This window comes from Fusarium solani (genome assembly GCF_023522795.1).
Source record: "Fusarium solani strain SB1 chromosome Unknown bctg00000010, whole genome shotgun sequence".
In the NCBI taxonomy this organism is placed as follows: Eukaryota; Fungi; Ascomycota; class Sordariomycetes; order Hypocreales; family Nectriaceae; genus Fusarium; species Fusarium solani.
Window position 1 is genome coordinate 2,866,643 of NW_027072147.1, and position 27,854 is coordinate 2,894,496.

Sequence of the window (27,854 nt, forward strand, 5' to 3'; positions counted from 1 at the left end):
CGTTGGATTGCCGTAGGAAGACGGCAGGACCAAGAAGACAATGTTCCCATGGTGAGAACGGCTTCCCCAAACTCCTCGTCCCGATCGGGAAATTTTGGTTCCCCGCAAATCCCCCCGCACTTTCGTTTGGGGCGTCACGTGCCGTACCCATCCTTCAACACCGACGGAAAGATGCCGAGGGCTTAAACTGACTTCCTCCTTCGCAAATGATCAAATATTTCTCCGGCTGCTCTTCGATATTCTCTCAATCTCGGAAGCCGGACTCCTATACCTATATCCGGCTTGGCAAACCGCAATGCCGTCGAACCCGAGTCCAGGCCCCACCCCCGATGTCGAGATGTCCGTTTCCTCGGCTTCTGGTCCGAGACAGGCCAGCCGTGGAGCCAGGAGGTACGGCTTTGCCTGTGCGAGGTGCAAGTCCCGCAAAATCAAGTGCAGTGGGGACCAGCCTGTGTGCAAGGGCTGCCAAAAAAATGGCGAGGATTGCGTCTGGCCATCTCAAGACTCGAGCGATTTACGACTTCGACACGCCAATGCTCGTATCCGATGGCTGGAGGCTTCTCTCCACAGGAGGTCCCGTTCTCCCCAGATTGACTTACCGGGCGATACTCAGCCAAACAAAGCATCTCCCCGCCAATCGACTTGCGCAGTGGCCAATACAGACACGAGCCCGGCTGTGAGCACGACCACATCCTCCACAGCAGCTGACGTCGCGTATCCATCTTCTGCGACCGAGATTTGGTTCCAGGTTGGTATTGGAGAGGATGGAGGCGTTGTCTACAACGGCCCAACCAGCCGGTTTCATGCTGGTGCACTGGAGGAGAGCAGCATTGTGCCTACCTCCGAAACTAGCAATGTCTCGACCCTCTCCGTTTCGGAACCAAAGCGAGCTGCACAAGTTGAGACATTACGATCTCAGTGGTCTCTGATGGACTCTGCCTGGATCCCTTTGATTCAAGCAAAGCCATTGATGAATGGAACGGGCGTCGACACCAAGGTTGGCATGGCCCTCCTAGACATATACTGGACGTGGCTACATCCTCTCCACAACTGTGTTTACCGCCCATGTCTCGTCATGGATCTTGCTCTAGGTGGTCAATACTGTTCCGACTTTCTTCTCATGTGCATCTTTGCGTTAGCAGCGAGGCATCTACCTGAACAAGATTTGTCTTGCCCTGACATTGGGAAAGGGGAGGACTTTGTCAAACGAGCCAAGGAACTTCTTTTACAGGAAATGGCAGCAGACAAACCTACGATACCAACAATTCAAGGCCTCCTTATCCTTGGTGGACGTCAGTGCGCCGTAGGAAAGAGTTCCGAAGGCTGGCTCTACACGGGCATGGCAATTCGGATGATGATCGACATTGGACTTCATCTCGATACCCCCAAACTCGCCGAATTACAGCGCTGGACGCCTGCGGAGACAGAGACCCGGAAGCGATTATACAACTCAGCATACATATGGGACAAGACCTTGAGCCTTGCCCTCGGGCGCCCCCCTCGCTGATACGACGCCCATACCCGAGCACCGACATTCTAGATAAATTGGACGACGCTCGGGACTGGGAACCTATCCACGCTGTAGAGGTTAGCAACATGTACACACCAACACCATCATGGAATAGCACGACATTCTGCACGTTTTGTCAACTTCACGAACTCACAACAGAAATGATGCTGTTATTTTCAAATACCCCCAGCACTGAAGACTTTGCAACAAACATCAACGATCTTGATGCCAGATTTCGGACTTGGTACGATGAGATGCCACCATCTCTCAAGATCAGCGATGTTGGGAGTCTTCAGCAAAGCCCTCCGCCCCACATCATCTCACTCAAGTAAGGCTTCGATACACCTCCTGTTCATATTCTGTTTTACTGACGATCATAGTCTCCTGTATCACGCATTGCATATCCTTCTGCGCCGGCCGTTCTTGAGCTCTCGTGACTCTACGCTCAGGGCTTCGAGTACAAGCGTATGTGTTGCACATTCGAAAAAGATACATGCAATGTACAGTTTATATGCTCGTACCTTTCCTCATCGGCTCATGACCTACCAAATAAGCTATTGCATCTTCTCGGCTGCCACAGTCGAAGCACAGATACTAAAAACGGCAACGAGTCAGGTAGAGCGGGAGGATGCAGCAGAAAGGTTGGCGTGTGCAATCCGAGTACTTCAAAATGAAGCAGCCCATACGCCAGGTAGCGGCAGGAGCCTGGATACGATTCGACGAATGCTCAATGCTGGTTTAGCACAGCCTCTCTGGAGTGGCGATAGGTCTAGTAGCTCTAGCAGTGGTGTTCACAGACAACCACATCCTGCGGCGGATGGCGAGTCTGATGGACTTTCCAGAACAAGGACGCATTTGGGACCAGAAGCCTCTCAACCCTTTGCTGGCGATATTTCCAGTGCCCGGGAAGATATTTCAGCTTTCACCATAGGCCAGGACTGCTCATGGTGGGACCAAACAGGATATACAGGACTCGACACTGGCGCTGGATTCCACCCGGACTCTTTCTCATGGGGAATGGCAAATGTGTTGCCGCAAACCCTGAATATTTTGCCACTACCTGACCAGGGCTGGAATGCATATGGGTCTATGGGATAGTGCTTTGAGGAACGTCGCTGATGGAGAATCAACTCTCTGGGAATGAGCGTGGTAAGAATAGTTGCAGTAGAAACGTCTTGGTGAAACACGAATGATGAGGATCATGTCACAGAGCTGCACTCTGGGCGAAGGAAGTAGGGAAGACTGTCATAACATGGTGTATCCTGGGCGTGTACCTGAAAACTTCTATGTATCACGATGAGAAATGTATCACCATTGCATGCAGCTCAAGACAACTGTCCTCATTTCCCCCTTCTAGCACTATGTCACTGGGGGAATAGGAGAGCACCATGCTCAACCCGACCGCAATTCTAATATGTACACCTAGTCAGTCAAATGATCGCATGTGTTGACCAGGATCCCAACCTCCTGCGGTCTTCTTCTTCTGCAACGTAACGGCATAGGCCAAGTGAACATGAAATACGGGCTTTGTGGGATTCATTACATACACGACGTCAGAGGTTTAAACGACAAAATGAAGATGAGCATTCGAAACTTGGTGATCTTATACCCGCGCCGAATTTCCATTGTTTGTCTTGATCTGTCGACACTTATTAAGGCTGTCGTTGTCGTCAGAGAATTCCATAGAAACAGGAGAGGGTGAGCCTCCCAAGACTGGTCGATTGATGCCAGGGTTGACTGGTTGATGAAGACAGTCCGTCGATAAGGCATCCTGATTAGCTCCCACCGAGTTGGTTGGTAGTGCATCAAGAGATATGCACCGAAGCTCGACATCGTCTCTCTTTACAGGCACCTTTTGTATATAGTGGTAGAAGATATTGAGGGCAGGAATTGAAAGTCCGTGAGCGACAATAGAGAAGAAGACAAGCCAGTAGACGGTCAGCGCCATCGCTCTAACAAGGTCCGTTTCTTCTTTATCACCATCTCCATCGCTGGGAAAGAGATGGCGGGCATGCTCGACATAAAAGACAGCTCCGGCACCAATGGGACCAAAATAGCCCATGAAAAGGGCGTCTTTCCAGTTGGAGCAAGCTGCCGGCATCAGTTTGTAGAAGGCAAAGATCGCAGGCAGCCGACGGAAGATGAGAACAAGAAATCCCAAGGCGAAAAGGCGACTCCAGGAGATGCTGGTACCGGTCGGGTCGTTAAAGTCAGACCATGGCAAGATAGTCCCAATGTACATGAAACCGCCCAAGTTGAGTAGGACATCAATGCAGGAGTTGACCTCATCGTGGCGGACCTCGGTCTCTCGCAGGTAATGGCCATCCCAGTTCAGCGCGCTACCAGCAACGAAGCAGGTCAACAGGTCATCAGTGCCTATAGCACCGCAAGTGCCAATGATGGATAGTGCCAAGGCAGTCGGAAAGAGCAGATAGGATTCATTGTCAACCCATTTCCTAAGGACCCAGTTAGACTTGAGAGAATAATTGATGGCCAAGTACACTGTAGCCAAGCAAGAGTTTTCTTGATGCGATAGTCACACATTAAACTCACCTTCTGAGCGCAAAGCGGATTCCTTTGCAAGATCCATACCCTATCAGAGCCCCATATGCAACCGATAGGAGGATCATATAGAGCCATGTCTCGACGACCCAGTTTTTCATAGCTTGCCCAACACCCCCTCCCAGACGACCGACGTCCTCAGATCGTACCACCATGGCATGGGGAAGCTCACCAGTCTCCAGGATGTCTCTACTATACTTATTGGCTCCCTGGATGTCCGCATGTCGGATCAGATAAGTGGTGAGCATCAAAAAGGGAAGCCAAAGCCGTCGTTGGCGCCAGCTTCGGAGGAAATCAGGTCGCGTAGCGGTCGCGGGACGTATTTATCGGCAAAGGGGCCCTTGGCGATGGCTTGGGAGAGAATAGGGTCGGTACATGTTACGCAAGACTCGATAACGAGAGCCGCTAAGAAGGTGGGTATAGTAACTATGATACAAGCCGTTGTACATAGCCACATTATCGTCATGACTGGTAGAAGGCAGAGGGCCAGTTCCTTCCATCGCGTGTTGTTATATCGGGCCGGAAGTTGGTATCCTGCGATGACAAGCTGAACGCCGATCATAACACGCATGGTGCCCTTAATTTCCTGTGTTAGCACTACAAGAGTGCTGTTAACGTCAAGATAGGGCTGTAGGGGTAAACCAGTGTGATGGCATTTGTCTGACCTGGTGTGGCAAAGCCCCATTTCTCACTCTCGATGAATTTGGCAGACAAGAATCCAAGAGCAATTCCAAAGACGACAGCAGGCACTAGAAATTAAGGTGAGCTGGGGCTCCATGCCCATGTGCGATCATGTGGTGCTGAAGAGGGCCAAGAGGCCAAGAAAATGGGGGCAGGAACTGACAAGTTTCGCCCAAGTACCAAGCTTGCTTTATCTTAACGGATATGATGCCATAGAGAACAGTGAAGGCGCCTGGGAAGACGTGAGCAAACGATCAGCGATGAAAGCCAAGAGGAACTAGAGAGGAAGTCGTGGACGGACCAAGGACGCCAAGGACGATGTTGAGTTCGCTAACATTAAGAACAGGCATCCTGAATTAATCAACGAACGGACACCATGCGTCAACAAGTCAAGACGTGGCTATTGTAACGAGAAGGTGGGACGGATAATAAGAATAAGACTATGAAGAGAGTAGCCGGGGTAAGAGTATGGGGGACAAGCAAGAGAGGTATTGGCATTGCTTAATAAACACCCAGGTAAGACTGGCCGCGTGTCTTCAGGGCGCTTCAGGATGATTAACATGAGGGATAGACATGAGCCATGTCGGGACGCCGGATGTGACCAGCAGTAGCTTTACTTAACAAGATGGAGATTTACTTCTACTGAATCGCGTCCTGGCTCGGCGGTCCGGCGAAAGATATACTCTTTGACTAGACAACAGGGGTATACTCAGTTTCTGGCATATTTCACCGACTAATCTAGTAAGTATCCCGTAAAAACCATGGTCCTTTGAATAGGGGCTTAAAGAATACGAAGCCTGTTGCTGATAGAAAGAGGTGAGCTTCCCTGGCAAGAATCCCAAGAGTCCGTCGACCAGAATCGCGACGAATGAGCGTTCATCAGAGACATGGATCAACATGACCTCCGAGGGACGTGCGGTGAAGGTTACATTGTCCTTATGTTGCTTATCTCCCGCTAGATCCGAGGCGTGAAATTTAGCTGGCAATCCCAATTATGACGGAGTACAACCCGAAAGATCCGGATTGCACCAATCTCTTAGCAACTCATACCCTTCGCTGAACGATGAATGACCAAACCTATCATATCCGTAGATACACAGATTCCCGATGTCGATGCTGGGCTGAGGTTTGACATCTGCAGGAGGACACGAGATGTAGGGTAAGACTACCGCCGAAGTGCCATACATGATATAGTACAGTTTCAGGGACACTCACGCGGATGATGGAAAACAGGGCCGGTCCTCACACACAATTTCTTTCGGGGGAGTTGCCTTGTAACCTTTCACTCGCGTGACAGTTTCAAGGACCAGGCTAAACAGGCCGTCTTTGGGGATCACTGAATAGAGGATGAGTGTTGATGGCAGTCACAGCTACGGAGGTAACATGGTGATAACGGTTCCAGGCTGAAATGTTGGAACGGTCTGGAATGTGTCTTCCGTTTGTGTTGGGTGACAAAGGGCACGAAACCCAACCCCTCACTTCAGAAAAAAGCGCCGAGGGCGCCCAGTTGCTGCTGATTAGCGTAAGACATTTTAAAAACTAGTGGTACACCTGCTCATGTGTCTTGCAAGGGTTGGCTACTCCTTTTCACAGCCCGGCTGGGCTCTCAGCCTGTTTCGGTACACTGCAAGTACGTACCTCGTCAGCAGATCGACACCCTGCCTTTTTTTGGCGCCCTGATTTTCAGGGGTCGCCAACCAGCTGGTTATGCTTACTTTAGTCAAAACCATATCTCACCTTTGTGGGGGTAAGGTCAGGTTTCTTGCTGCCGCTGTTTGCCTGTGTGAAGAGCATGTACAGAGCGTACAGCAGTATTAACGCTTCTTGCCCTTGTGCGGGATCGGTGTGGAGCAAGGCTAGACCTGGTTCACAACTCTTGTACCACAATTTCTTACATACGGGGGTATCTCTCATTCCACTACTTCTGCATGGAGGCAGGCAAGGAGGCTGAAAACTCCAAGTTATCCCGCATTAGGGTGCGGTGTGGCTGATGAAAACGCCTAGCCAAGACGCCTCTGGGAGCCCGCTACCGTCGCTTCCACGTGCACACGTTGGGAAGAAGGGATGATGCCATTTGCAGCCACAGGGTGAACTCACTTGACAGCGCACTTTCAGTTCTTTGGAAACCAAGGGAAACGTTCCGCATCAGCCGGTCTCTTAATCACTCGCCTTCAACTGATAAAAGCATGGATTTTACAGATTCCCACTAGCTTGTCGGGCGAAGTTGGTTTTGTGCCTTATCACAATGGTGAGTGTGGTGAGGCGTTCTAGGGCTCTGTGGCTGTCTTGGCGCCAGCTGGAGATGGTGGATGCTCAGCGTTGGCAACAGCAGGGCTAATACAAGAAGAGGCGTCTCGTCGACTTGACAAGTTTTCTTGACCAAGAGAGAGCGTTTCGTGTTCAAGTTTACAGACCTATGTGGAAGGCATTTTAGCCATGCCTAAGCAAAATATCGGCGGGTGGCGGTCTGGCCTTGCCTTCGCCACTTCAGTGGCAGGGCTGGTTACCCTCATCAACCTTGTTTTTCTCCTCGTCGCCCTTCCGATTATCGACATGTCCAGTAACGGTGAGGGCTATCTTTACACAGGGAGCTGCAAAACTGCCAAGCAATTCAGCATATGGATTCATCTTGCCATCAATATCTTGGCCACCCTGCTGCTCGGCGCTGGAAACTACACTCAACAGGTTTTGACTGGACCTACGAGACCCGAGCTTGACAGAGCTCATGCCAAAAAGACGTGGCTAGACGTCGGTGTTTCCTCAATAAGGAACCTCGGCAAAATCTCTTTCAAAAGAGTGGCGGCTTGGACGGTATTAGCCATTAGCTCGCTCCCTATCCACTTGCTGTAAGACAATGCCAGTGAACTACGAATAAACGAATGCTGACGTTTGATAGCTACAACTCAGTGGTGTATTTCGAAACCAGCGCCAATAGGTACTGGGTATACCCTACTATGCACAGCAATCTCATCAACTCAAGTTACGCGTATGGAAACAAAGAATTTGATGCCCTCAAGACGTCACTAAACAAGTTTGAAAAGCTCACTAATAGCGAGTGCATGGCTGCATATGGACAGAAGCTCGTATCCGGTCGATCTGATGTCATCCTCATCCTCGATCCCTTAACAGTTGACACCGAGTTCGGGTACACGGTACGGTGGTCTGGAGACCCTAATAGACGTGGGTCAGAGCCGTATGATTGGATGTGCGGCAGGAAACCCTGGGCAGATGAGCAGTGCGATGTGTCTTCTTTGAATGTAGACAACTGGCCGCTTTATTCCGATGACAAATGGGTAAATAAGACCTCACCACGGGTGGAATATTGCCTCAGCAAACAAACCCCTGAGTACTGCAAACTGGCCCTCAACATATACCTCCTTACTATTGTTGTGGGGTGTAACGTGGTCAAGCTTATCGGGTTAGGCTTGACCTGGTTGTGCTTGAAGCAGCAGCCGCTCCTGACCCTTGGAGGTTCGTTCAAACCGCCCGATTGGTTTACCACGTGCTTACTTTTCAGCAGATGTCATGGCCTCGTTTCTCCAAAACCCAGACCAAGCTACTAAAAGCCGCAGCCTCATGTCAAAGTCTTCTGGTCATCGACTGTACTGGGGACCCGAGTTACGGGAATGGCTTCCAGGGAAACACCGTTGGGCTGCGTCCGTCTCAGTCCTTCAATATGGGGTAACTGTAGTCCTGTAGAAAACCCGTTTCGACCCGTGTCTTGATGGCAAGCTAATAAACAACAGGTGCGTCGGTGCTCTCTCTTTGACCTCGTATCTCTTATATCTGGGAGTTGAGCACGTGTCTGTATACGAAACGCCCAGTTTGGCCGCCCTGTGGAATCGAGGCTTCGGGCAGGTCAGCGTTGACGCTCTCATCGATTTTTCAGGGATTATGTCTTTGGAGGGACCTGTGGTTATGGTGCTCATTGCCAATCTTCCGCAACTGATTCTTTCCCTGCTTTACACTGCACTGAATGGAATGTGGACTGCCATGCTGGTTGGAGTGGAATGGAATACCTATGGCCAAGAACACAAGGGTCTTCGCACGAGCTCCCCTGTCGGAAATCAGCGCAGGACTTACTGGCTCTCGCTTCCTTTGGTACGTTCTGCTTTTTTGCCTAGGTTTGTGCTGAGGACTGATCATCGCATGGCTTGGACTAATAGAGATACGGACTGCCTCTTCTTGCCGGGTCTGCAGCATTGCACTGGCTGATCTCTCAATCCATCTTCTTTGTGAGGCTAGTCATCTACGAGGACGGAACAAAAGCGAATGTGGAAACGACGGTCAGTTATGATTTCAGGGAGACCACCTGCGGATACTCCCCCATAGCCATTGTGTTTACGATAATTCTCGGCGCGCTGATTCTGCTGATTACTGTTGGGATGAGCCTCAGACCGATGACGACGGCCATCCCAGTAGGTGGGCCATGCTCTGCTGTCATTAGTGCTGCTCGCCATGCGCCCGAGGGAGACGAGGATGCTGCTCTGAAGTTGGTGAGATGGGGGGCGGTGGGTGGAACGAACAAGCTTTGTGTGATGAGCTGGCCCGTAGAGCCGCCTGAGGTTGGAAGGTTGTATTAGTTCGGAGATATCTCATTCACTCAAGGTTCAAGCAGTGAATTATCATGATGTGAAACGCTTCGCAAACACCTCCGATATAAACAAGGCTTGCTTCCCCTTGAAACTCACCTTGGCAGCTAAACACCCGACCTTCCGTCTATCCCCACGCCCTTACCATTACCTAGACTATCTTCAGTGCAGTTTCCTGTTCAACTACCAAATCATACTCATTCCGGAACCAGTCATCTCTCGCTGCCCAGTCCTTAAAGGCAAGAGTAATCAGAGCAACTCTCTCGAACGAACATCCACTTCTGGCGTTAACCACCTTTTTCAGAACAAGGAAATAGTCAGCAATTACTTCCGTTGCAAAGGATTGGTTATCGTATAGATGAAGAAGAAATACGCGTGCATGTCGACAAGCAAATCCGTCATTTCTGTCAAGGAATTCAAAGTCGACTCGGTCATCATACTTGTAATCGGGAAAGAAACTTGGCTCGGCGCCCTTGAGCACGAGTCCCCTGATGCCGTTGCCCGTTGTCACAGGGCAAGGTGTTATCTTCGGGCTCCGTGTAAGCATCCACTGGTCGTTTTCGATGGTGTACGGGATTCGACTTCTGGAGGTGGTACAGCGTCGACAGACCCGGCGGAGGTAGACTGGGCAGAGGGATGCTCGTATCCATACGTGGGCGGACTTCACGGCTCCGGTTTTGTCAACTCCGGCGGGCACACACTCAACCTCCTGTATCTTGCCTTGGAAGTCTTGTCTGTGGCGTGTCCTCATGGCGTAGATGTAATCTATCCCCATGGTACTGTCGATACTTGCCCACGGCCAGCTGGGTGCTCTCCAGACAGATGCCCGAGGCTGATCCACAGGTACGTTGACGACCCAGAGTAGCCCCTCAGCGAAACTTGACCTCCAAAGCCCAGCAAGAAAGTCATCTCCCGTGATACGGCCAATGTCCTTGACACATCCCGATAGAGCGGGCAATTTGTCACTCAAATGGGTGATTCGAAGCTTGGTATACTGCATGACCGTCTTCTGCCAACGCTGGCACAACTGCTTTGCCGAGTACTGCCCTTTGATGCTGTAGAGCTTCTCAAGCTCACCATACTGGTCCTTTCCTTGCATCATTGCCTTGCCTGCGGGAGTGTCTGGTTCTGGGTGTGGAGGCATAAAGCGGCTGCCACACTCGCAAGTCTCCTTCTGACGGCATTCAAATTGGAACTCGCGATATGTGCAGTAGAGAATTCTCCGAGACAGCATGCGCTCTTGATAAATCCAGGCTCGAGTCAGGGCGGGAAAGGCGTCCATGAACGTTTGGATATCGGCCACTGCACCCTCGCCATTGCAATAGCGTGCAGCAATTAGAGTGTCCAATCCATCTGCTTGGACACGAAAGCATGTATCACTTAGCTTTTCTGGACAGAAGCAACCACCGCGGGAGTCGGGCGACGATATTCCAGCTATGGTGAGGAAACTGTTGTGATAGATGTCGGCCATCTTGCTGGACTCGATTTGCCAGTCTTCAGCCGAGTCTTGGATGATGCATAGGGAATCAATCCAGAGATATCGAAGTCCAAGATTCCTTGTCAACGTCACAGCGTCTCCAAACGTCTTAGGAAGGACCGCAATGGGGATGCTGTTGAGGTGACTAACGATTGTTTGCGATGTGGTTGTTATGAGTTTATCCTTGCCCCAGCAATGAGAAAGGCATGCGTAGGTACCAGTGCTGCCACTTGTTTCAACAAGTTGGATGGCAGAACCATCGGAGGTGCTAGTCGGCTTGAGGTCTAGGCATCGCGTAGGAAGGGAAACGTCTCGACCGGAACCACACTGTCCATGAGTTGTCTCACAATCTTGTATCCAGCTTTGTGCGAGGTTCAATGAAGTAGACGTGGATGTATCGCCTGAGAGAACTCTTGCCGACTTCAAGCCATGGATGACAGATTTGGCACCTAGATCATCACCGGGTGAGCCCTTAATCATCACGTCGAGCATTTTATATACCTGATGGTGAGAAGAGCTGAAAAGAGAATGTTCTTTGTCTGCCCTGCACTTTGAGAAGAAAGCCGTAACGGATCCATTCGAAGACTAAATGATCGACATCCATGTTTTCACGACTTGGCAGGAGACTCTTCAACAAGGCGTGGAAGAATTGACAACAGCCGCAGCCTTTCTCTCCAGAATTCTCTACGTCTTTCAACGTGAAAGCTTCTCGTTTGAATTTGAGGGCGCTATTGGTAATTCTCGTGTCGTTCTTCAACGTCTGACGCTGCTTCAATATCGATGACTTGCCGAGTTTTTTAATGTCTTTTCTCTTCTGTCGTTTCTCGGCTGGGGTCGTCGTTCGCCGCCCAGTAACATCTTGTCTGGTCTTCCATGCTTCACAGTCGAGAAGACAGCCTTGTGTACCGAATTGAACAAAGATGTAGATATGCTCTGCCTCATCCTGAGTGACAGGCGTGAGAGCTGCGACCTCTTCGAGTGTGACAGCCGTGAGTTTCATTTTGCTGTAGAAGATGTGTTGATGAGGATGCGGGTTTAAATTGTTCAAATACTTCAGCCTTGGTGGGCTTAAGCGTGTATGCCTATGATTGGAAGGGCTACAGGGACTTGAAGGGAGTCTCCCGGTAATCGCCGAGCCTTGGATGCAGTGGAATATCCCCAATTTTCTCCATCTTCTTCTCCAGCAGTAGTGTCATCTGCTTGACTATCTCCTTATACCGCACGTCATTGTAAACATTAAGCAGCTCAAGTGGATCTTCCTCACAATCAAACAACTCCCACTCCTTCTCTGACTCTCCACCTGGTCTCGCCCCCTCAATGCCAAGATCCTCGTTATACCAATAGATAAGCTTATACCGCTGATCACGCACGCCATAATGCGCATAGGCCTGGTGCACCGCATCGTTATGCATCCAGTACCTATGAAAGGCAACCTGCTGCCAATCCGCCGGCCGCCGACCGTTCAGAAGCTCCCGGAATGAAACACCCTGCATGTAGCTCGGGACCTGCAAGCCAGCGAGATCGCAAAAAGTCGGGGCGAAATCGACATTGCAGATAATATCATCGCACACGGACCCAGGCTGGATCTCCTTTGGGTAGCGGATTAAGAAGGGCATTTGAAAGCTCTCCTCGTACATAAACCTCTTGTCGCACCATCCATGTTCACCGAGGAAGAAGCCCTGGTCTGAAGTGTAGACTACGACGGTGTTTTCTGCAAGACCCTCCTCGTCTAGCCAGTCTAGCATGCGGCCAACGTTTTCGTCAATACTGTGGATGGTGCGTAGGTAACGCTGCATGTACCGCTGGAACTTGAACTCGGCTAGCTGATCTTTCGAGGTGAAGGTGAAAGCCTCGCCGGTTTCTTTGTCTCTCAGTATTAGATTCGTGACGTCGTCTGGTTGGGGGATCTGTGACGATGTCAGTAGCGTTCAAGTTCGTAAAGTCTTGAACTCACCTTTCGGCCTTTCCAGGTCCAGGTGTCAAAGAGCTTCTCGCCAACAATCTTACGTGGTCCTTCAGGCTCTACCAGACCGAGGTCGAAATACGTCAGGTCCTCGGCGACTCTCATCTTGACGATTGCAGCTGCCCGTGTCCTATTCTTATAGTCATCCGTAAAAGTATCGGGCACCTTGACCGGGTTCTTGTATAAGTCGGCATGTTTGTAATGATACTCCCATGATCGATGCGGAGCCTTGTGGTGGCACATCAGGAAGAATGGTCGCTCAGGATCCCTCCTCTTCATCCACTCAATGCTCTTGTCCGTAATGATATCGGTAGCATACCCCGGTATGCGCTTCATCCCCTCCAGCTCGATAAACTGCGGATCCCAGTACTCCCCCTGCCCGGGCACAACGCTCCAGTAGTCAAACCCCGTGGGTGTATGTCCAGGTCCCTCGCCTAGATGCCATTTGCCTACCATGGCTGTTTGATAACCCCCGTGGCCTCGAAGCTGCTTGGCCACGTTGGGCAGCCGGTTGTTGATCTTGGACTCGAGGGTGAGCACGCCGTTGGTGTGGTTGTGCGTCCCTGTCAGGATGGCTGCACGGGACGGCGTGCAGATGCTATTTGTCACGTAGCAGTGGTTGAAGCGCATGCCCTCCACGGCGATGCGATCGATGTTTGGCGTCGAGTTGATGCCGTGGCCGTAGCATGAAATCGATTTGGCGGCATGGTCATCGGCCATGATAAAGACGATGTTGGGGCGTTCTGGGGCCATCTTGAGAGTGGAATATCCTGGTAAAGGGGAGAGATGGTGACTGAGGACGATGATTGGAGTAGGAATGGATATGCTCAGGGGTAGTGAAGATTGGCAGATTTTGTGGTGGTGCAATATATTTTACCGATGATCCAAGATACCAGAGGGTTTAAAAAACACCATCTTGCCGATGACCCAGCTTTGCGACAACCGATGGAACGAGCGAAAGGATCATTCCATGCTCCACCGTCGGGGAGTAGCGGCCCCTTGACTCTAACAAGTCAAGACTCTGCAGGGTGATGCGGCTCGTCTATCACAAAGACCACTCAGTGTACAGCCAGCCCGAGTGCCGACGTCTCGGGATGGGAACTGGGGCGGGGAGTAGCGGAATCCTTGGCATGAAATTCGCTCTGGCAGCTGTCGAGGCTCCGCGGAGAATTGTTCCCCTGGAATCGCTCGCTAAAATGATAGATTGTACTTGAGGTGCTCCCGTTAGTGCGATGGCGAGATCAGCTCCGTCAGTGACGAAATTGTAAACCCTGATAATTCCCTGTAAGGTGTGAAATCCATACAACCTCAGTTAAGCGAGAAGGTATCTTGCCCAGACTTATAAAGTATGGAGCAAGAACGCAGTGGCAGTGTCTCCTCATCGCCGTCACTCAGAAACTTAATCACAATGAATCAAGTTCAAGACGAAATCACAAAGCATCCCGAGACCAGCGAGGATGACCAAAAGGCCGACACCGTCATCGGCAACCAGGTCGATGCCCACCTCACCCTCAAAGATGCCTTCCGCTACTACAAGAGTGCCATCGTCTGGTCCCTCATCATATCAAACGCCACTATCATGGAGTCGTACGACCTTATCCTCCTCAAGTCGTTCTACGCCTACCCTGCCTTCAGGAAAGCTTATGGCGAGCAGCTCCCCGACGGCACCTGGTCCATCCCGTCTCGCTGGCAGGTCGGACTGTCCATGAGCATGAATGTCGGGCTTATCATCGGGGGGTTGATCAATGGATGGATCTCGGACAAGTACTCGCCCCGCAAAGTCATGGTGTGCTGCCACGTCGTTCTCACGGGCTTTATCTTCATTACCTTTTTCGCAACCAGTGTCAAGGTGCTATTAGCAGGAATTCTACTGCTGTAAGTTATCAATACTTTCACTAACTTCTACCATCAGCTTGCTAATTGTTGTACAGCTCTATCCCCTGCGGCTTCTTCATCACTTCCGCCTCAAGCTACGTCTCTGAAGTCTCCCCCACCGTCCTGAAGCCATACCTCACAACCTACATCAACCTCTGCTGGGTCATCGGCCATTTGATCGCCGCCGGGGTCCTTGCAGGCATGGTCAACATGAACAACCAATGGTCCTACCGAATCCCGTTCGCCATCCAGTGGGTATGGCCGCTCCCCCTCGCAGTGGCGTGTATGTTCGCCCCAGAGTCTCCATGGTGGTTGGCTCGGAAGGACCGACTGGTTGAGGCTGAGGCGTCGCTGCGGAGACTCTGTTCCGCGCCCGAGGATGTTATTGACCAGCGCCAGACGCTGGCCATGATCAACGAGACGCTGAGGCTGGAGAAGGATACTTTGAGAATCCAGGGGGGTTATCTTGATTGCTTTAAGGGAACAAACCTCCGTAGGACGGAAATCGCCATGGTTAGTTGGGGATGCCAGATTCTTCCGGGCTTCATCATCCAGAACTACAGCACGTATTTCTTTACTCTTGCTGGGTTGCCTGCTGGGAACGCCTTCAAGATGTCTGTTGGTGAGTTGATGGTTTCTTTCCTCCAAGCCAACCTCTAGCCGCTTACATTCATTTGTCCAACAGGCAACTACTCTATTGCATTCGTTGGCACCGTCCTCTCATGGCTGATGATATCACGATATGGCCGCCGAACCATCTACATCGCCGGTCTCACAGCCATGCTCCCCATCATGTTCACCATCGGGTTCCTCGATCTCGCGCCGGATGCATCTCGCGTTCGATGGGCACAGGCGTCAATGCTACTCATCTGGTTCTTTGTCTACAGTCTCTCCATCGGCCCTGTCCCGTTCGCCATTGGCACTGAAGTCGGGGCATCTCGTCTCCGGACCAAGACAATCGCCCTTAGCCGGAACACTTACTACCTGCTCAACATCGTCAACACTGTTGTAGCTCCGTACATGCTCAACCCGGCCAACGCCAACTTGAAGGGCAAGGCTGCGTTCCTACCTGGAGCGCTGACAGCATTCATGTGGATATGGGCGTTCTTCCGACTTCCTGAGACAAAGGGGATGACTCCCGAGACCCTGGATCACCTGTTTGGGAATCGTGTGCCTACTCGGAGGTTTGTTGAAGAGGCCACGAAGTATCAGTAGCCAACGTTATCCGGCGGCTGTAATCCGAGCGGAGGGAGGATATCTAGAGTATCTCTATTCATGTCTCTCAATCTCCTCTAGGCTGAGCAGTTCGATAGTGACCGAGTTCTATGTCTTGGATAACGCGAGTTGAGGTCGATCTGGCGAGTCAAAGATGTCGAACGGCACATACGTCTCAGAAAGAATGTGTGGGCTATGTAGACTATGTGCGCGAAAGAGCTAATCACTGGGCCCTCTGGCTTCAGGTTGAAAGAGGCATGGCTGCGTACCTATTCTAGGAACATTGCTGAATTAAGCCATGAGGATTTCAATCACAAACCCCCCTCAGAAATCAGAATTTATGTGACCAATTCTTTCCTACAAGAGACACTTTGCAAGGATCTTGCCTCCTTCTTAAATACAAGTGCTAACTCCAATCCCATTTGCGTCACTGATGCTCATTTCCCAACACAGCATCTACCCCACCCCTTTGCATTGCGGTTCTCATGACTTGTCGTTCTTGATGATTCCTCTGATCCACTGGATTGCTGGTTCCGTTTCCGACCACGAGTACCAGGACTGCCTAAAAACGAGCACAGCCTCCTCTGGCGAACCCATAGTATACATCCCCGGCACGCTGTAGGCGTAAATCTCTGGGTTAAGTACACCTGGCCAGAAGTGTGGGTTCATCCCCTTGACTTTCTCGTACAGTTGCATCGCCTGACGCCGCATTTCGGCAACTGACTCCTCAAGATCACCTCCAACGATGTCCTCGCGCGACAGAAGCACATCACTCATGGCTTCCTCCTTCAAATACTCCATCCGAGCGACGGATGTCGCGTTGGGCTTCTTCTTCACGAATTCCTGCAGTCCCATCAAGTCCTTCATCAAGCGAATCTTGATAAGTGTCAAGGCTACAAAGAAGGAGAGTTCGATGTGCAGGGGCTTCTCATCCACAGGCTCGAGTGCGTTCTCCCCCTTCAAGTCGAGAAAAGGCAGTTCCATGTTTCCCCATTCGTAATTCGAGGTTGCCTTGACAGCATACCATTTGATAAAGTCATACGCGTCTTGGTCCCTTCCTAGACGGAGAAAGAGCGCTGGAATCGAGGATCGAATGCCCAAGTTGTCGCCCCGAGAGAGTTGAAGCAGACCAAGAGAATGGTCGAGTGCTGCTTGGACGGCCTCGCCCGTGCGGACGTTGAGAAGAGCTGTTACATATTCTTGCCGAGCTCTCATATATGGACGAGTTCCTTGAAAAGTCCAGAAATTACCCATGGCGTTTTCGAATGCGTTTGGTGGGGTGTTGGCATCGCCAGGGTTAGCCCGTAGAGCGGCCTCTTCCTTTTCGAGCTTGGTCCTAGTCTGCTTGATCGGGACGCATTGGACCTTGTGCCTGGGTCGATCGGCTCTCTGGTGTTCAACGCCACAGTAATTCACGGCGTGGCAAGCGCTGCAACGGAAGAGCTTGGCCCCCTGCACAGTGGCCTGGCAAGGGTTTGGGTAGACGTTGCAGGTCTGGAAGGGAAGGCCGAGATTCATTCGCGGCATGTTGGTCAATGAAAGCCGTCAGGGCCTTGGTTTAAAATAGGAGAATTAACGAGTTAGACTATCCAGAAAAAGCTTGGATGTCAATCTATGCTGCTGAGTCGCGCAGTAGCACGACGCGCTGCTGAGTGACGATCGTGTGGTGGGGGCGACCTCGTTAAACCAGGCGATCGGCATCGGCATCGGCAAAACAGCTCCGCCGGAGCGGATTATAGTAGTGCCCGAAGCCCCTCCAGCCGGTGCAGGGTAACCACATGTCACTCACATCCCCATTGTCGACACCTTCAAGCTCCTCCATTTGGTGCTTGCACTGAAGATAGTCATCAAACTATGGTCATTTCCGAGATATAATGACAAGGGTGACGGTTGCAATAAACAAACGGGGCCTTCCAAGTGCTAAGCAAGTTTAAGGGTCAAAACGTAGGAGTAATGCGATGTGGAACCAGATGTACACTGCCAGCGGTACGAATGAGAATCTAGTCACTAAGCTCATAGTCCCAATTGCGCAGAAGGCTCTAAGTGGGCTGAATTAAAGGTCCCAATTGCGCTAAAGAAGGCAGCTAGTAATCGCCTTCAACAGCAGCTTGCAGCCTACTTGCTTGCAAGGGCCTCGTAAGTAGGTATGGCAAGGTGGTTAGGTGGCTGTGGCTAAGTGTGGCTATGGTGGCGGGCTGCAATCTAGCTTCTGATTGGCTATATCTGAACAGGACCATGAGCTTAAGTCATCGGATTCTTGTTTGCACTGTCAGCGGCGTGCGAGTCACGTGATACAATTTGCACCGCCGGAGATTGCTACTACTGGACCATCACGTGCGATTAGATAAGATCTCCGAGTGCAACTACCTAAGCAGCCTAACCTTCGCATTTCCAAGCCCATACAGCTAAAGGCCGTCTCGTGATAGCCTCATCAAAGCGCCAGTTGCAGCACCAATCGTGGCGCCATTGTAGGTATCAATGACAGCGCTAATGGCAGCGCAAAAGAGGGCTATATCAATGGCATGACTTGAACATATATGAAGATGAATTTTGGGCAAAAACTGCATGTCATTTTGTGCTGAGAAGGGAATTAGAAAACAAACATTAGCCTGAAAATCCGTCACACTCATTACAATTTCAGACAGGTCCTCCTCCCCCACAGTGCCCCTCAATTGAGTCCATTCTGTCAACCCTGCAACTCAGCCCTGAACTCATAAAGCCGACCTCCCGAGCGCTCGTCGACTGGGAAGCATCTGATCTTGGTCTCTCTCTTCTCATTCTCATCCACGCTGACTCTCTTGGTTGCCCCCGCGATGGAGGAAAAGGTCATCGCTCGCTGTGTGTTGGTCCCGTCGCTCCGCATCGCCGAGATGCCATGGTACACTCCGATGGTAGCGATTACGAATGAGACGGCGTAGACAGCTACGAGGACCCTCCATTCGTAGTCAAAGTAGTTTGCTACATGCCGACGTACGCACTCGTATCCCGTGTCTTCGCCGCCGACGTTGGTGCCTGAAAGCTTGGAGGGGTCGGCTGCCCATGCCACCGCAAGGAGTTGACCATCTGAAAGAAGAGATATGAGCAGATCCTCATAAGCTCGACGTATCTCGTCGTGGAAGTTTGGGAGGAGGAGGCTTTCAAATTTGCCGAGGAGCGTTGTCTTTGTGATGCCGCCGTTTGCGGTGGGCCCTGACTCCGGCAACATAACATTGCCTTCTAGCTGCTTGCGAAACATCATCCCGATGCTGTGATATGCGGCAATCTGGCGATACCTGGGATAGTCCCTTCGCGGTCTGACATAGCTGGTATTCGGTGTGATGACGTTTTTATCCAAGGTTCCGTCGGTAGGCTCTTTCTCCTCCTTTTCGAAAACCGTGTCGATAATCTTGTTCTTGTAATCGCGGCTGAGCACCTTGTATGTCTGAACTCCGTCCGTATAGTCGAACTTGACTGTGTAGTTGACCTCCCAATGCTCGCAAGCAAATATGGTCGGCTCATATTCGCTAGTCCACCCCTTTTGACTATTATTACGAGCATGCGGAACGCTCAAGTCCTTCACAGCGGAGTATCCAATCCAGATGATTGGTTCAGTTCTGATGGCGCCGAGATTTTGAGGGAATGGAGGCTCAGCTGAAGGGACACCATTGAGCTTCAAATCCTCCATTTGGGGGTTAACGTACTCTCCGCGGAATACATCTGCGAAGTAGGTATAGTTCCCGTGAGGAACGAAAAGATCCGTGGTGAAGTTCTCAGGGCGGACGGAGTTACTGAATTTCTTCGGTTCGGATTCAACTCCCTTGGCCAGTTCCTCGCAACTGTATCCTGGCCCGATGAATTGGACCTGGGTTGAACAATCCCAGCCTTTGCCGCAAATTTCCTCGGCCACACTCTTTCTTTGAATTGGTTGCCCACTGGAGAAGACGCCAGAAACGATACGCTCAAAGGAAGGCGCGGGGCCAATGAAATACTCGAAGATGTCGTACTCCTCCTTGTCCTTTGTTGCCCAGTTCCCCTTGTCATAAGTCCAATTGTATGCAGAAAGGGAACGGCCATTCAATATCTCACCGGCGGCCTTTTTTGGCTCCTGAAAGCTCGTTTTGACTTCCCCTTCAAAGTTCAGAGTCCGGACTGATGGGCAAAGGAGAGACTCTTCTTTTTGTTTCAACACAACGTCGAGGGTTGCTGACGTGAAGATGACGACGAAAGGACTGGCCCACATATAAAGAGCAAGAAACATGACGAACCACGACTTGACCCAGGCCTCTCTGTTGAAGAGTTCCATGACATTGTGCGCGGATCCGAACAGAGAGTCAACGGCCTCAACTGAAAAACCTTTTTGCCCGACTGCTCTCCAAGCGATTTGTTGGTGGGCCATGATGGCAGCAACGACGAAGTTGGCCTTGGTGATGAACGAGATGAGTTGACCTAGACGGAGCCACCACTGTTGGTTGGTGGCCAAACGGCCGTGGAGATGATAGTATAGGAAATGATGGCCAAGGGCACCCACAACTCCGATGACGAGGCAGGCAGTCATAGACCATTTGCTCTTGAGAACTCTAAGCCACCAGGACGTCGACTCGGGGAGGGCAGTGGTGGTTGAGCGACGGAAGACACCCACGTTGGGAGTCTTGGGATCGACGACATGGACGGGAGTGTTGCCAATGAGGCCCCTTCGATTGTCATTATTGCGATCGAAGCCAGGAGAGTCTCGCAGATCAGGGCTCAATGGGTCAACCCAAGGACCGTGTTGTTGCGGGATTGATTCAAAGTGTTGGGGAGGACCAGTCGGCGACTGCGGTGAGATTGCTTGCGGCGGATGGACCTGGCCCGGGTACGGTTGAGCTGGGTAAGTTTGCGGAGAGACGGCTTGCCCAGGTGGAGGGGAGATGGATTGAGGAGAGAATGACTGTGTGGGATAAAGTTGAGGTTGGTAGGCGTGCTGAGAAACCGCATGGTGCGAGAAGTCTTGTTGCGAGTGGCCTTGCTGGGAGAAGCCTTGCGGGGGGTAGTCTTCGGTAGTGTAGGTTTGCTGAGGGAAGGTCTGAAGAGGGTAGGCCTGGTGTGAGAAGACCTGCTCCTGTCGGTCACTTGGAGGTTCGCCCGCTATGTGTTGGTGGTTTTCGGGTCCCATCTTGAGCTGATGTTGAGACGCGGCTGGTTATGCTGTCCCGATCGATGGTGTTCGAGGCAAGCGGAGGACCCAACGAAAACGTCAAAAGAGCCCCCCAAGTTGACAGACTTGAAACGAACTGATTATATGGAGCATTAAGTGGCAGCCCTACCTTCTCGCATGTGGCATCGAAAACGCCCCAACTATTCAGCTTATGCAGCTAAGAGACAACCTGCCTGTGGCCTCAAGCCTAGATAATGGTCCATCCTGGTAAAGAAGGCTCACTGACCAGGGCGACCAGATCCTGCCCACAAGACGCGCCTCTCGGGATCGAGACGACTTGGCTGCGGATACGAGATGTGATGGCTGGGCCATGGCTTGGTCGAGGCCCCGTGGATTGTTAGTTGCCAAGGAAAACAAGGCTGTGGGAGGCGAGAAAACCGGCTCTGGGCCCATGCAAGACGGGAAATGATGGTGTTGGTGAAACTGCGGCTGGCGAGAAAGAGACGGAAAGCAACCAGTACACACCTTTTGGTGGATAGTAACAGAGCCTCATTCGCGCGGTCGAGACAACGGGATGAAAGGGGGCGGAGGCTTGGCTGTCAGACTGCAGATAACCCTGGTAGCGGTGTGTGCTGGCACAGCCTGATCTGGATAGCACCTCAAAGCCAGGCCTGACGGTTGCCCCTGTTCTTGGTTCGAAGAGATGGGTTGGGTCGTGATACAAAATACATATCCATCATTCGTAACCGTTATTCTATTTGTGTTGCTCAAACTGTTGCATCTGACATAAGAATTGTAATCGTAGTTCTCTCGGGGGCCGGCTGAGACACAGCTTCGGGATTTGTGTGTTGGTCGCGCCCCCCTGCAGGCCCCCTCATCAGGTAGATTTCTTGCGAGTGGCTGACAGCTGTAATTTCGAGAGCGGGGAAGAAAGCCTGCAGATTCCCCCGACTTGCAGGCATTCTCATCCTTGCTGTTGCTAGTTGGACACGCAGATCCAACTTCATTGGGCGAGATACCGGGATGCTACTCCCAGACGCAAACACTCCATTAACATAACGACAACTTGATTGTGATGACAAAATATGTCACTGCTTTCTCTTCGAGTTTAACAATTAAAATCAAGTCCTCTCTCAAATAGACTGAACTCTTTGCTACCTTAAGATCCAAGGCTCGCTATTTTCTTCGCTCTCCTGCGCCAGCTCCAATATTGATTCGTCCGAACCCTCCTAAGCGAGGATCGCCTTTGGGGCTCATTGGCGATGAAACTCCCAGCACTCGCGAGGGAAGCATCGCTGTATATACCGGACGCGATCGCCGCTCTCGCTAGGTTGACAGACCGCTCAAGACACAAGATATTGTCATCATCTAGCAACCGCGTCGGTGGTGCAGATTCGACGCCGATGCCGACATGCTCCTGTCCATCTATTCCGTGGTAGATGCCATACTGATAGAGCCTATTGGCCAGCGTCACCTGGGCCTTCATATGCTCTTCTGTATCTGCAGAATCTTGCAGCCAAAACTCGGGGCATAGCAAGATATCGCTCCGATAAACAAGAGACGCAAAGTCCACAAGGCCATATACAGGTCTGCAAGTCCTGACAGGCCCGCGAGGTCTCAATACCCAATTGCTGAGACAGTAGACAACCATGATGCCGAATGAGGCATAAAAGCTATTGGCATGAATGTGAACGTTGTAATTGCCATTTTCGGCCTCGCTAAAGTCGAAGATCCGGGCCACTACAAGGTAAACAGAGTTGCTAAGTGTGGCCAAGACAACATCAAGGATGACCTTGTAGTGGCTGAGCTCGATGGCCTGAGCTATGCAGCCAACAACGTTGGGAGAGAGGTAATCCAGGAGCATGCTATTCGCCGCGGTGGCACCTTTCAAAATCTCGTGTCCTGGCCCGAATATACGATGACGATCCTCATTAGGCAGAGGACTTGCCATGTTCTGGATTGGCATCATCGTGCGCATATAAACGTCTGAAGACAGAAAGGTTTGATGGAACAATCCATACGCCAATGCGGGAAGCAGTGAGAAGACGATGGCGCGTTGTAAAGTGCCCGAGAGCATGAAAGTGAGGCTGAATGGTCGGAAGATCAGGCCTTTGGCCCAAGCATAGGCCGCGACAGCCAAAAGAACTAGGCCCATGGCCGTGGTGAAGATGATGTACCAGTCGAATAAGTACATATTCCAAATTCGATCAATATCCGTTCCGTAAGAATCCAGTTCGAAATCGGAGGAATGGTGATCTTGCCGTCGAGTGGGTTGCTCAGATCTGAATGGGCCATTTCTGGGGAGGAATCTCACGCCGTGAGTGATAATGTTGGTCTCTCCTTGCTTCCAGTACCCAAGACGAAGAACAAGGCCATTTCTTGGCCATGTCTTTACCGCATTCTTAAGTGGTCTGAGATTGGAGTAGTCTATCCCCTCAAAGCTATCGAATACGTTTGAGCCTTGAAGAAGGCAAAGCTGCGAGGCAAGGGGAGCAGGATTCCACTTCAGACCAGTCCGTCGGCTGCGCAGATGAAGGAAAATCCAGAGAGTGGTTGCGAGAAGCCAGAGGTAGATGGCCAGGCCCACGAATCCAAATAATTTAGAGACATGAATCTGCCAGCCTCGACCGTCCTCAACAAGCTGAAACAAACTCGACTTCAGAGGTGTTAGAAGCCATGTGCCCAGGATGGTAAGGTTAACCACTGCGCTCAGATAGTCACCACTTGCAAAGAGTGAGAGGATCTGCTCAGGATTCAAGTTTCCGCTAGGCACCCCGTTTAGTGACATATTCAGCAAATTCTTAGGCGGCCGGTCACCGTCTTGCCGCGAGGGGGATATGGGGATATTTGCCATGCGCACGTAAGGAATGATACGGTTATACCACTGCACTGTACCTCTCCAGGAGACAGTCGTGAGAAAGCCGATCAATCCAGGCATGTAAAGCCACATCCAAAAGCTGGAGCGGGACCCAAAGCGGAACCAAGGAGGTTGTATTTCGCCCAAGGCTATGAGAGCTACAACGCTGCTTATGCAGAGAAATTGCTACAGCATGAGTATAGATAAGTGCTATGTCTTCAGCACTGTAGGACGGAAGTTCAACTCGGGGAGGCTGGTGGTTCGACGGGCCTCTTCCTCGGTGATGGGGATGAAGGGGGTCGAGTTACCTGGATTGTTGGTCCTCATTCAAAGATTTGGCAATTGGGGCTTACCACAGCCGGCTGATAAGCCGCAGGGCTGCTCGGAAGATAGAGGTGCATTGTCTTGGGCATTGATCAAGCGCTCATGAACGTTCTCGGAGACTTGACCGGCGTTGTCGTGAAGCTCAAAATGAGGATAGCCACCATGATCCCTGCCAGTCATACTGCGAAGCGGGAAGCCTTCCATGGTGTTGGAACTTTGTCTGGGGAAGTTAAAAGGAATGTAAAATCTTGCACCTTCTATATAAATACTTGACGAAAGGGAGGCGGGAGGAAAGGTTGGGCTGGTATTGGGTAGCTCTTATATTTTGCCGTGGTGCTGGCTGGGTAAACGCCACGGCGGCTGTGGTGTAATATTGTCCAATCTTGATTCTTGAACTCACAGCCTGGTCTGCATGCCTTTTGCACTTTTCAGAGGATTTGCTTGGCACGCCGCGAGCTGAAATCAGCACCTCCATAGCACATGACTGCTTGGAAAATGTAACCTTGTCGGGGGAGGGTGGGTTGCACGGCGAAAAAAACTCATAATTGTATTCTCACATTAAGTGATCTTCAAAAAGATGTATATATAAAGAACTTATGATCTAGAGCTTGTGGATGATGCTTGGCAGGCAGTGAGTAAAATAGCATAAACAAGCTAGACCAAGCGAAAGAAGGGCAGAGTACCTATATGAAATAAACCGTGAAGAAAGAGCGACGTACTGTAGTTAACAGTGGCAGTGACTCCCTGACTGGGTACCCTAATCAAGGGTGTGACAGCTTTGGGGGCCATGACGCCAAATGTTCAGCCGCACGACAGGGAAACCAAACACCAGAAGCATCCAGCAGCGCCGTTGAATGGTCCAGATAAGCTCTCTAAGACCTTGAGGGCAGGGCAAAAAACAGGCGAGGGGGATAGGAATAGAGTTTCCTTACAATTTATCGTTTTGAGTGAGACTCAGATTTGGACATTCAAGTCGTCGCCGAAGTTCTTGTATACATGGATATAGTTGGTAAACTTGGACATCTTGCACTGCTGGAGAATGGGGTTGAAAGATTGGCCATAATAGGTTCTGAGAGCTGGCTTGGCAGTCTGGGGAGTGACGGTGCGCTTGACGCTCTCTGCGATATGTCCTCAGGCGTGTTTGCAGGTCTTCTGGCTCAGTTACCCCATCAAGGGCCGGGCTTCAACTATATCAAAAAACACAATATTAACATATCATAGCATCATATCCCAATACTAACGCAATGGCCGGAAGTCATTGACGCTGCTGAACATATTGTCATCATTGGCATATTAGTACATTCATTTAGCATCACATACGACACATGGCTCGCCCTTCGTGCATGCCTTTTATGACGTCAATTGATTGAATAAGACGCCCAGATCCTAACCTTGACTATGTCTGATAGTACCACATATTCTCCCAGACTCTCACGGAACATTTCAGCAAATATCTGGTCTCTGCAGAGCCTTGAATACCACCAACATAGTCTCAACTTATGTATCAGTACCCAGCTTCACCTGTTGATGTTTAAACTCCACCTCAGCAGTGCGGTTGAGCCACGACAGCTTCGATCTCGACCAAGAAATCGCCAGGCAGCTTCCCAGCCTGAATCGTGGTCCGGGCCGGCTTGGGATCGGGAAGCATACGACCGTACACGGCATTCATAGCAGCAAAGTCATCCATGTTGGCGAGGTACACGGTTGTCTTGATTGCATACTCCCACGATGTACCTGCCTCTTCAAGGATAAGAGAAATGTTATCAATAACAGCGGCCTGCGGCTTTGTTTAGCAAAGTTCTTGCTGGGCCAGATCTCGATCATAACTCACCACCTGAGCCTCGATTCCTTCAGGGATGGTTCCGTTGACGGAAGGAACAGTGCCGCTTGTATAGACCAGATCCTTGGTCGCCACGCCACCGGCTGGGTAGTATTAGTATTAGAGTTGTCTGTAAGAGACATGTCCTCAAGACTTACACAGAATTGGACCTTTGTTGCCGAGATGTGTGATCGGCGACTTGGACCGTGCTTGAAGGGCGGGAGAGGGAGCAGCAAACACCGCTCCAACGGCAGCAAGTACCAGAGTGGTGGTCTTGAGGAGAGTCGTTCCAATCATTTTGATTCAATTAAGTTAGGAAGATTGAGGGATTAAGGAATGCAATTGACTAATCGGTGAAGAGCTGAGACTGCAAGAATGGGCTGAATCCATTCATACGACCCGCTAGATGATCACTTAAATACCATCTCAAGCACATTCTGCCAAGACGAATCTCAATGTCCCAACCCTCCGGTCGGAGACGTTATTCAGCGGCCCGGTTGGTTAGGGTAGTCGGAATGGTGAATTAGGTTAGGCTGTGTTGGTGGTTCACCCTTATCAGTGTTGCCAAGACCATGCTTGTCGTTCTTCGCCCTACCACTTCGGGTCCTCGCTGTAGTCTAGGGCGCACTCCACACTTGACCGCATCAGCGGAATGTCACCACGCCCTGTGGTCAAGACGAAGGTTCCCACTTCTGTGCATTAATGGCTCACTGGACCCGATATGGTTGATTACGAGGCACTGCAAGGGAATGAAGATGCTGGTGCCTCTTCATGACATAACGGTTGGTCCTTATCGCCGTCAGTATCTTTGCTCGGCTAACTTAACTTGCAAGGCTGGGGACTTTTGCAACCGACCTTGTTCCGTCGGTGAGAAAGGTTATGTCGGACAGGCACCTCAGGTCCCTTATCTCTTCGGTCAATTCAATTGAAGCCCGACTTCCGGAAACTTTACCCTAATGACAGGCCCTGGTTATGTCTCCACGCGGGGATCGGAGTTAGAAATTAAACCGGTAATAAGTTTAGTGTGCTATCCCCGCCTCGTGTCGAGCTTCCCCAGCTCTGGCACTATCGTTCCTGTTTATCAGTTTTACGAGGGTAATGTTCCTGAATATCAATGACTAAAAGATACTGTTGATAAATTATGCCACGCGTTCCACGCGTTCTCTGAACTGTTGGTTGATGCTTCTACTGTGGGTGCCTCAAGTGAGTCAAGTCCGGTGTTGCCGGACCATGGCCAATTAGCCATAGTGGCTAAGTTTTAGGTTGCCGTATGTCGATGGCGCTTACAAATAAGGTTAATTGAAAAGTTGCCAAAGCTGCTTTACATAGCATGTATGAGCATTGGCCCAGTAGCCGCCGCTGAGAGCAGATGCGGACAGGTGAGAAGCCAAAGCTTCACGTCCCAAGGAGATGTAAAGCTAGTCTCTCAACTCTTCTCGTCTTTTTCCTAATGTGGGAAAATTCTACGACAAGTTCGTTGGAAATCTGTTACCCCGCGTGCCAAGAGTCTAGTGACAGATCCAGAGCGGTGGATGTTGGTAAATCTTTATCGGCGGAACTACCCCGTGTTGTTATCGTGGAAAGAATCCTTCCAAGTTCGCCGATCAAGGTCAAGGGTTCGTGCAGCGATAAGCTTAACCGAAGCTAACAAAGTACGGAAACAACAGCAACCAACCTCGTGGTAAACGTCATTTGTAAAGACATTGCAACGCAGATCTGGTGATGTCAGAGTATCACTTACGACCCGTTTTGGGTAGTGCATGTGTTAAGCGTTACCGACACGCAGCCGGGCTGCCCTTCCGACGTCGCTTTCCTCCGCCGAGCGTTATCAAGTTTTCTATTACGTAGCATAGATCTTCTAGATAC

General features: G+C 50.9%; 11 protein-coding genes across 11 annotated transcripts; 4 read left to right on the plus strand and 7 right to left on the minus strand.

Moving 5' to 3' along the window:
- Positions 1-295: 295 nt before the first annotated feature.
- MRS44_015015 (uncharacterized protein) lies at positions 296-1,507 on the plus strand (the record flags this gene model as incomplete). The annotated part of the gene is made up of 1 exon (XM_065618626.1): positions 296-1,507. One exon carries the CDS (start codon positions 296-298, stop codon positions 1,505-1,507), a length of 1,212 nt encoding a protein of 403 aa, XP_065474698.1.
- Positions 1,508-1,596: 89 nt separating this feature from the next.
- Positions 1,597-2,608, plus strand: MRS44_015016 (uncharacterized protein; the record flags this gene model as incomplete). The annotated part of the gene is made up of 3 exons (XM_065618627.1): positions 1,597-1,838; positions 1,891-1,975; positions 2,258-2,608. The coding sequence occupies 3 exons, from the start codon at positions 1,597-1,599 to the stop codon at positions 2,606-2,608; spliced, it is 678 nt and encodes a 225-aa protein (XP_065474699.1).
- A 505-nt stretch (positions 2,609-3,113) lies between these two features.
- Positions 3,114-4,227, minus strand: MRS44_015017 (uncharacterized protein; the record flags this gene model as incomplete). Its single annotated transcript, XM_065618628.1, has 2 exons — positions 3,114-3,966; positions 4,064-4,227. The coding sequence occupies 2 exons, from the start codon at positions 4,225-4,227 to the stop codon at positions 3,114-3,116; spliced, it is 1,017 nt and encodes a 338-aa protein (XP_065474700.1).
- Positions 4,228-4,319: 92 nt separating this feature from the next.
- MRS44_015018 (uncharacterized protein) lies at positions 4,320-5,103 on the minus strand (the record flags this gene model as incomplete). Its single annotated transcript, XM_065618629.1, has 5 exons — positions 4,320-4,477; positions 4,520-4,669; positions 4,738-4,821; positions 4,917-4,985; positions 5,055-5,103. 5 exons carry the CDS (start codon positions 5,101-5,103, stop codon positions 4,320-4,322), a joined length of 510 nt encoding a protein of 169 aa, XP_065474701.1.
- A 2,086-nt stretch (positions 5,104-7,189) lies between these two features.
- MRS44_015019 (uncharacterized protein) lies at positions 7,190-9,336 on the plus strand (the record flags this gene model as incomplete). Its single annotated transcript, XM_065618630.1, has 5 exons — positions 7,190-7,599; positions 7,650-8,224; positions 8,274-8,409; positions 8,500-8,854; positions 8,920-9,336. The coding sequence occupies 5 exons, from the start codon at positions 7,190-7,192 to the stop codon at positions 9,334-9,336; spliced, it is 1,893 nt and encodes a 630-aa protein (XP_065474702.1).
- Positions 9,337-9,496: 160 nt separating this feature from the next.
- On the minus strand, positions 9,497-13,538 carry MRS44_015020 (uncharacterized protein; the record flags this gene model as incomplete). Its single annotated transcript, XM_065618631.1, has 4 exons — positions 9,497-11,271; positions 11,324-11,880; positions 11,930-12,729; positions 12,777-13,538. The coding sequence occupies 4 exons, from the start codon at positions 13,536-13,538 to the stop codon at positions 9,497-9,499; spliced, it is 3,894 nt and encodes a 1,297-aa protein (XP_065474703.1).
- A 655-nt stretch (positions 13,539-14,193) lies between these two features.
- Positions 14,194-15,875, plus strand: MRS44_015021 (uncharacterized protein; the record flags this gene model as incomplete). The annotated part of the gene is made up of 3 exons (XM_046271405.2): positions 14,194-14,660; positions 14,717-15,282; positions 15,346-15,875. 3 exons carry the CDS (start codon positions 14,194-14,196, stop codon positions 15,873-15,875), a joined length of 1,563 nt encoding a protein of 520 aa, XP_046128118.2.
- Positions 15,876-16,358: 483 nt separating this feature from the next.
- Positions 16,359-17,402, minus strand: MRS44_015022 (uncharacterized protein; the record flags this gene model as incomplete). Its single annotated transcript, XM_046277277.2, has 1 exon — positions 16,359-17,402. One exon carries the CDS (start codon positions 17,400-17,402, stop codon positions 16,359-16,361), a length of 1,044 nt encoding a protein of 347 aa, XP_046128119.2.
- A 1,159-nt stretch (positions 17,403-18,561) lies between these two features.
- On the minus strand, positions 18,562-21,006 carry MRS44_015023 (uncharacterized protein; the record flags this gene model as incomplete). The annotated part of the gene is made up of 1 exon (XM_065618632.1): positions 18,562-21,006. The coding sequence occupies one exon, from the start codon at positions 21,004-21,006 to the stop codon at positions 18,562-18,564; it is 2,445 nt and encodes an 814-aa protein (XP_065474704.1).
- A 1,141-nt stretch (positions 21,007-22,147) lies between these two features.
- MRS44_015024 (uncharacterized protein) lies at positions 22,148-24,373 on the minus strand (the record flags this gene model as incomplete). Its single annotated transcript, XM_046280224.2, has 3 exons — positions 22,148-24,031; positions 24,071-24,153; positions 24,199-24,373. 3 exons carry the CDS (start codon positions 24,371-24,373, stop codon positions 22,148-22,150), a joined length of 2,142 nt encoding a protein of 713 aa, XP_046128121.1.
- Positions 24,374-25,712: 1,339 nt separating this feature from the next.
- MRS44_015025 (uncharacterized protein) lies at positions 25,713-26,285 on the minus strand (the record flags this gene model as incomplete). The annotated part of the gene is made up of 3 exons (XM_046271396.1): positions 25,713-25,946; positions 26,001-26,092; positions 26,147-26,285. The coding sequence occupies 3 exons, from the start codon at positions 26,283-26,285 to the stop codon at positions 25,713-25,715; spliced, it is 465 nt and encodes a 154-aa protein (XP_046128122.1).
- Between the last annotated feature and the right edge of the window lie 1,569 nt (positions 26,286-27,854).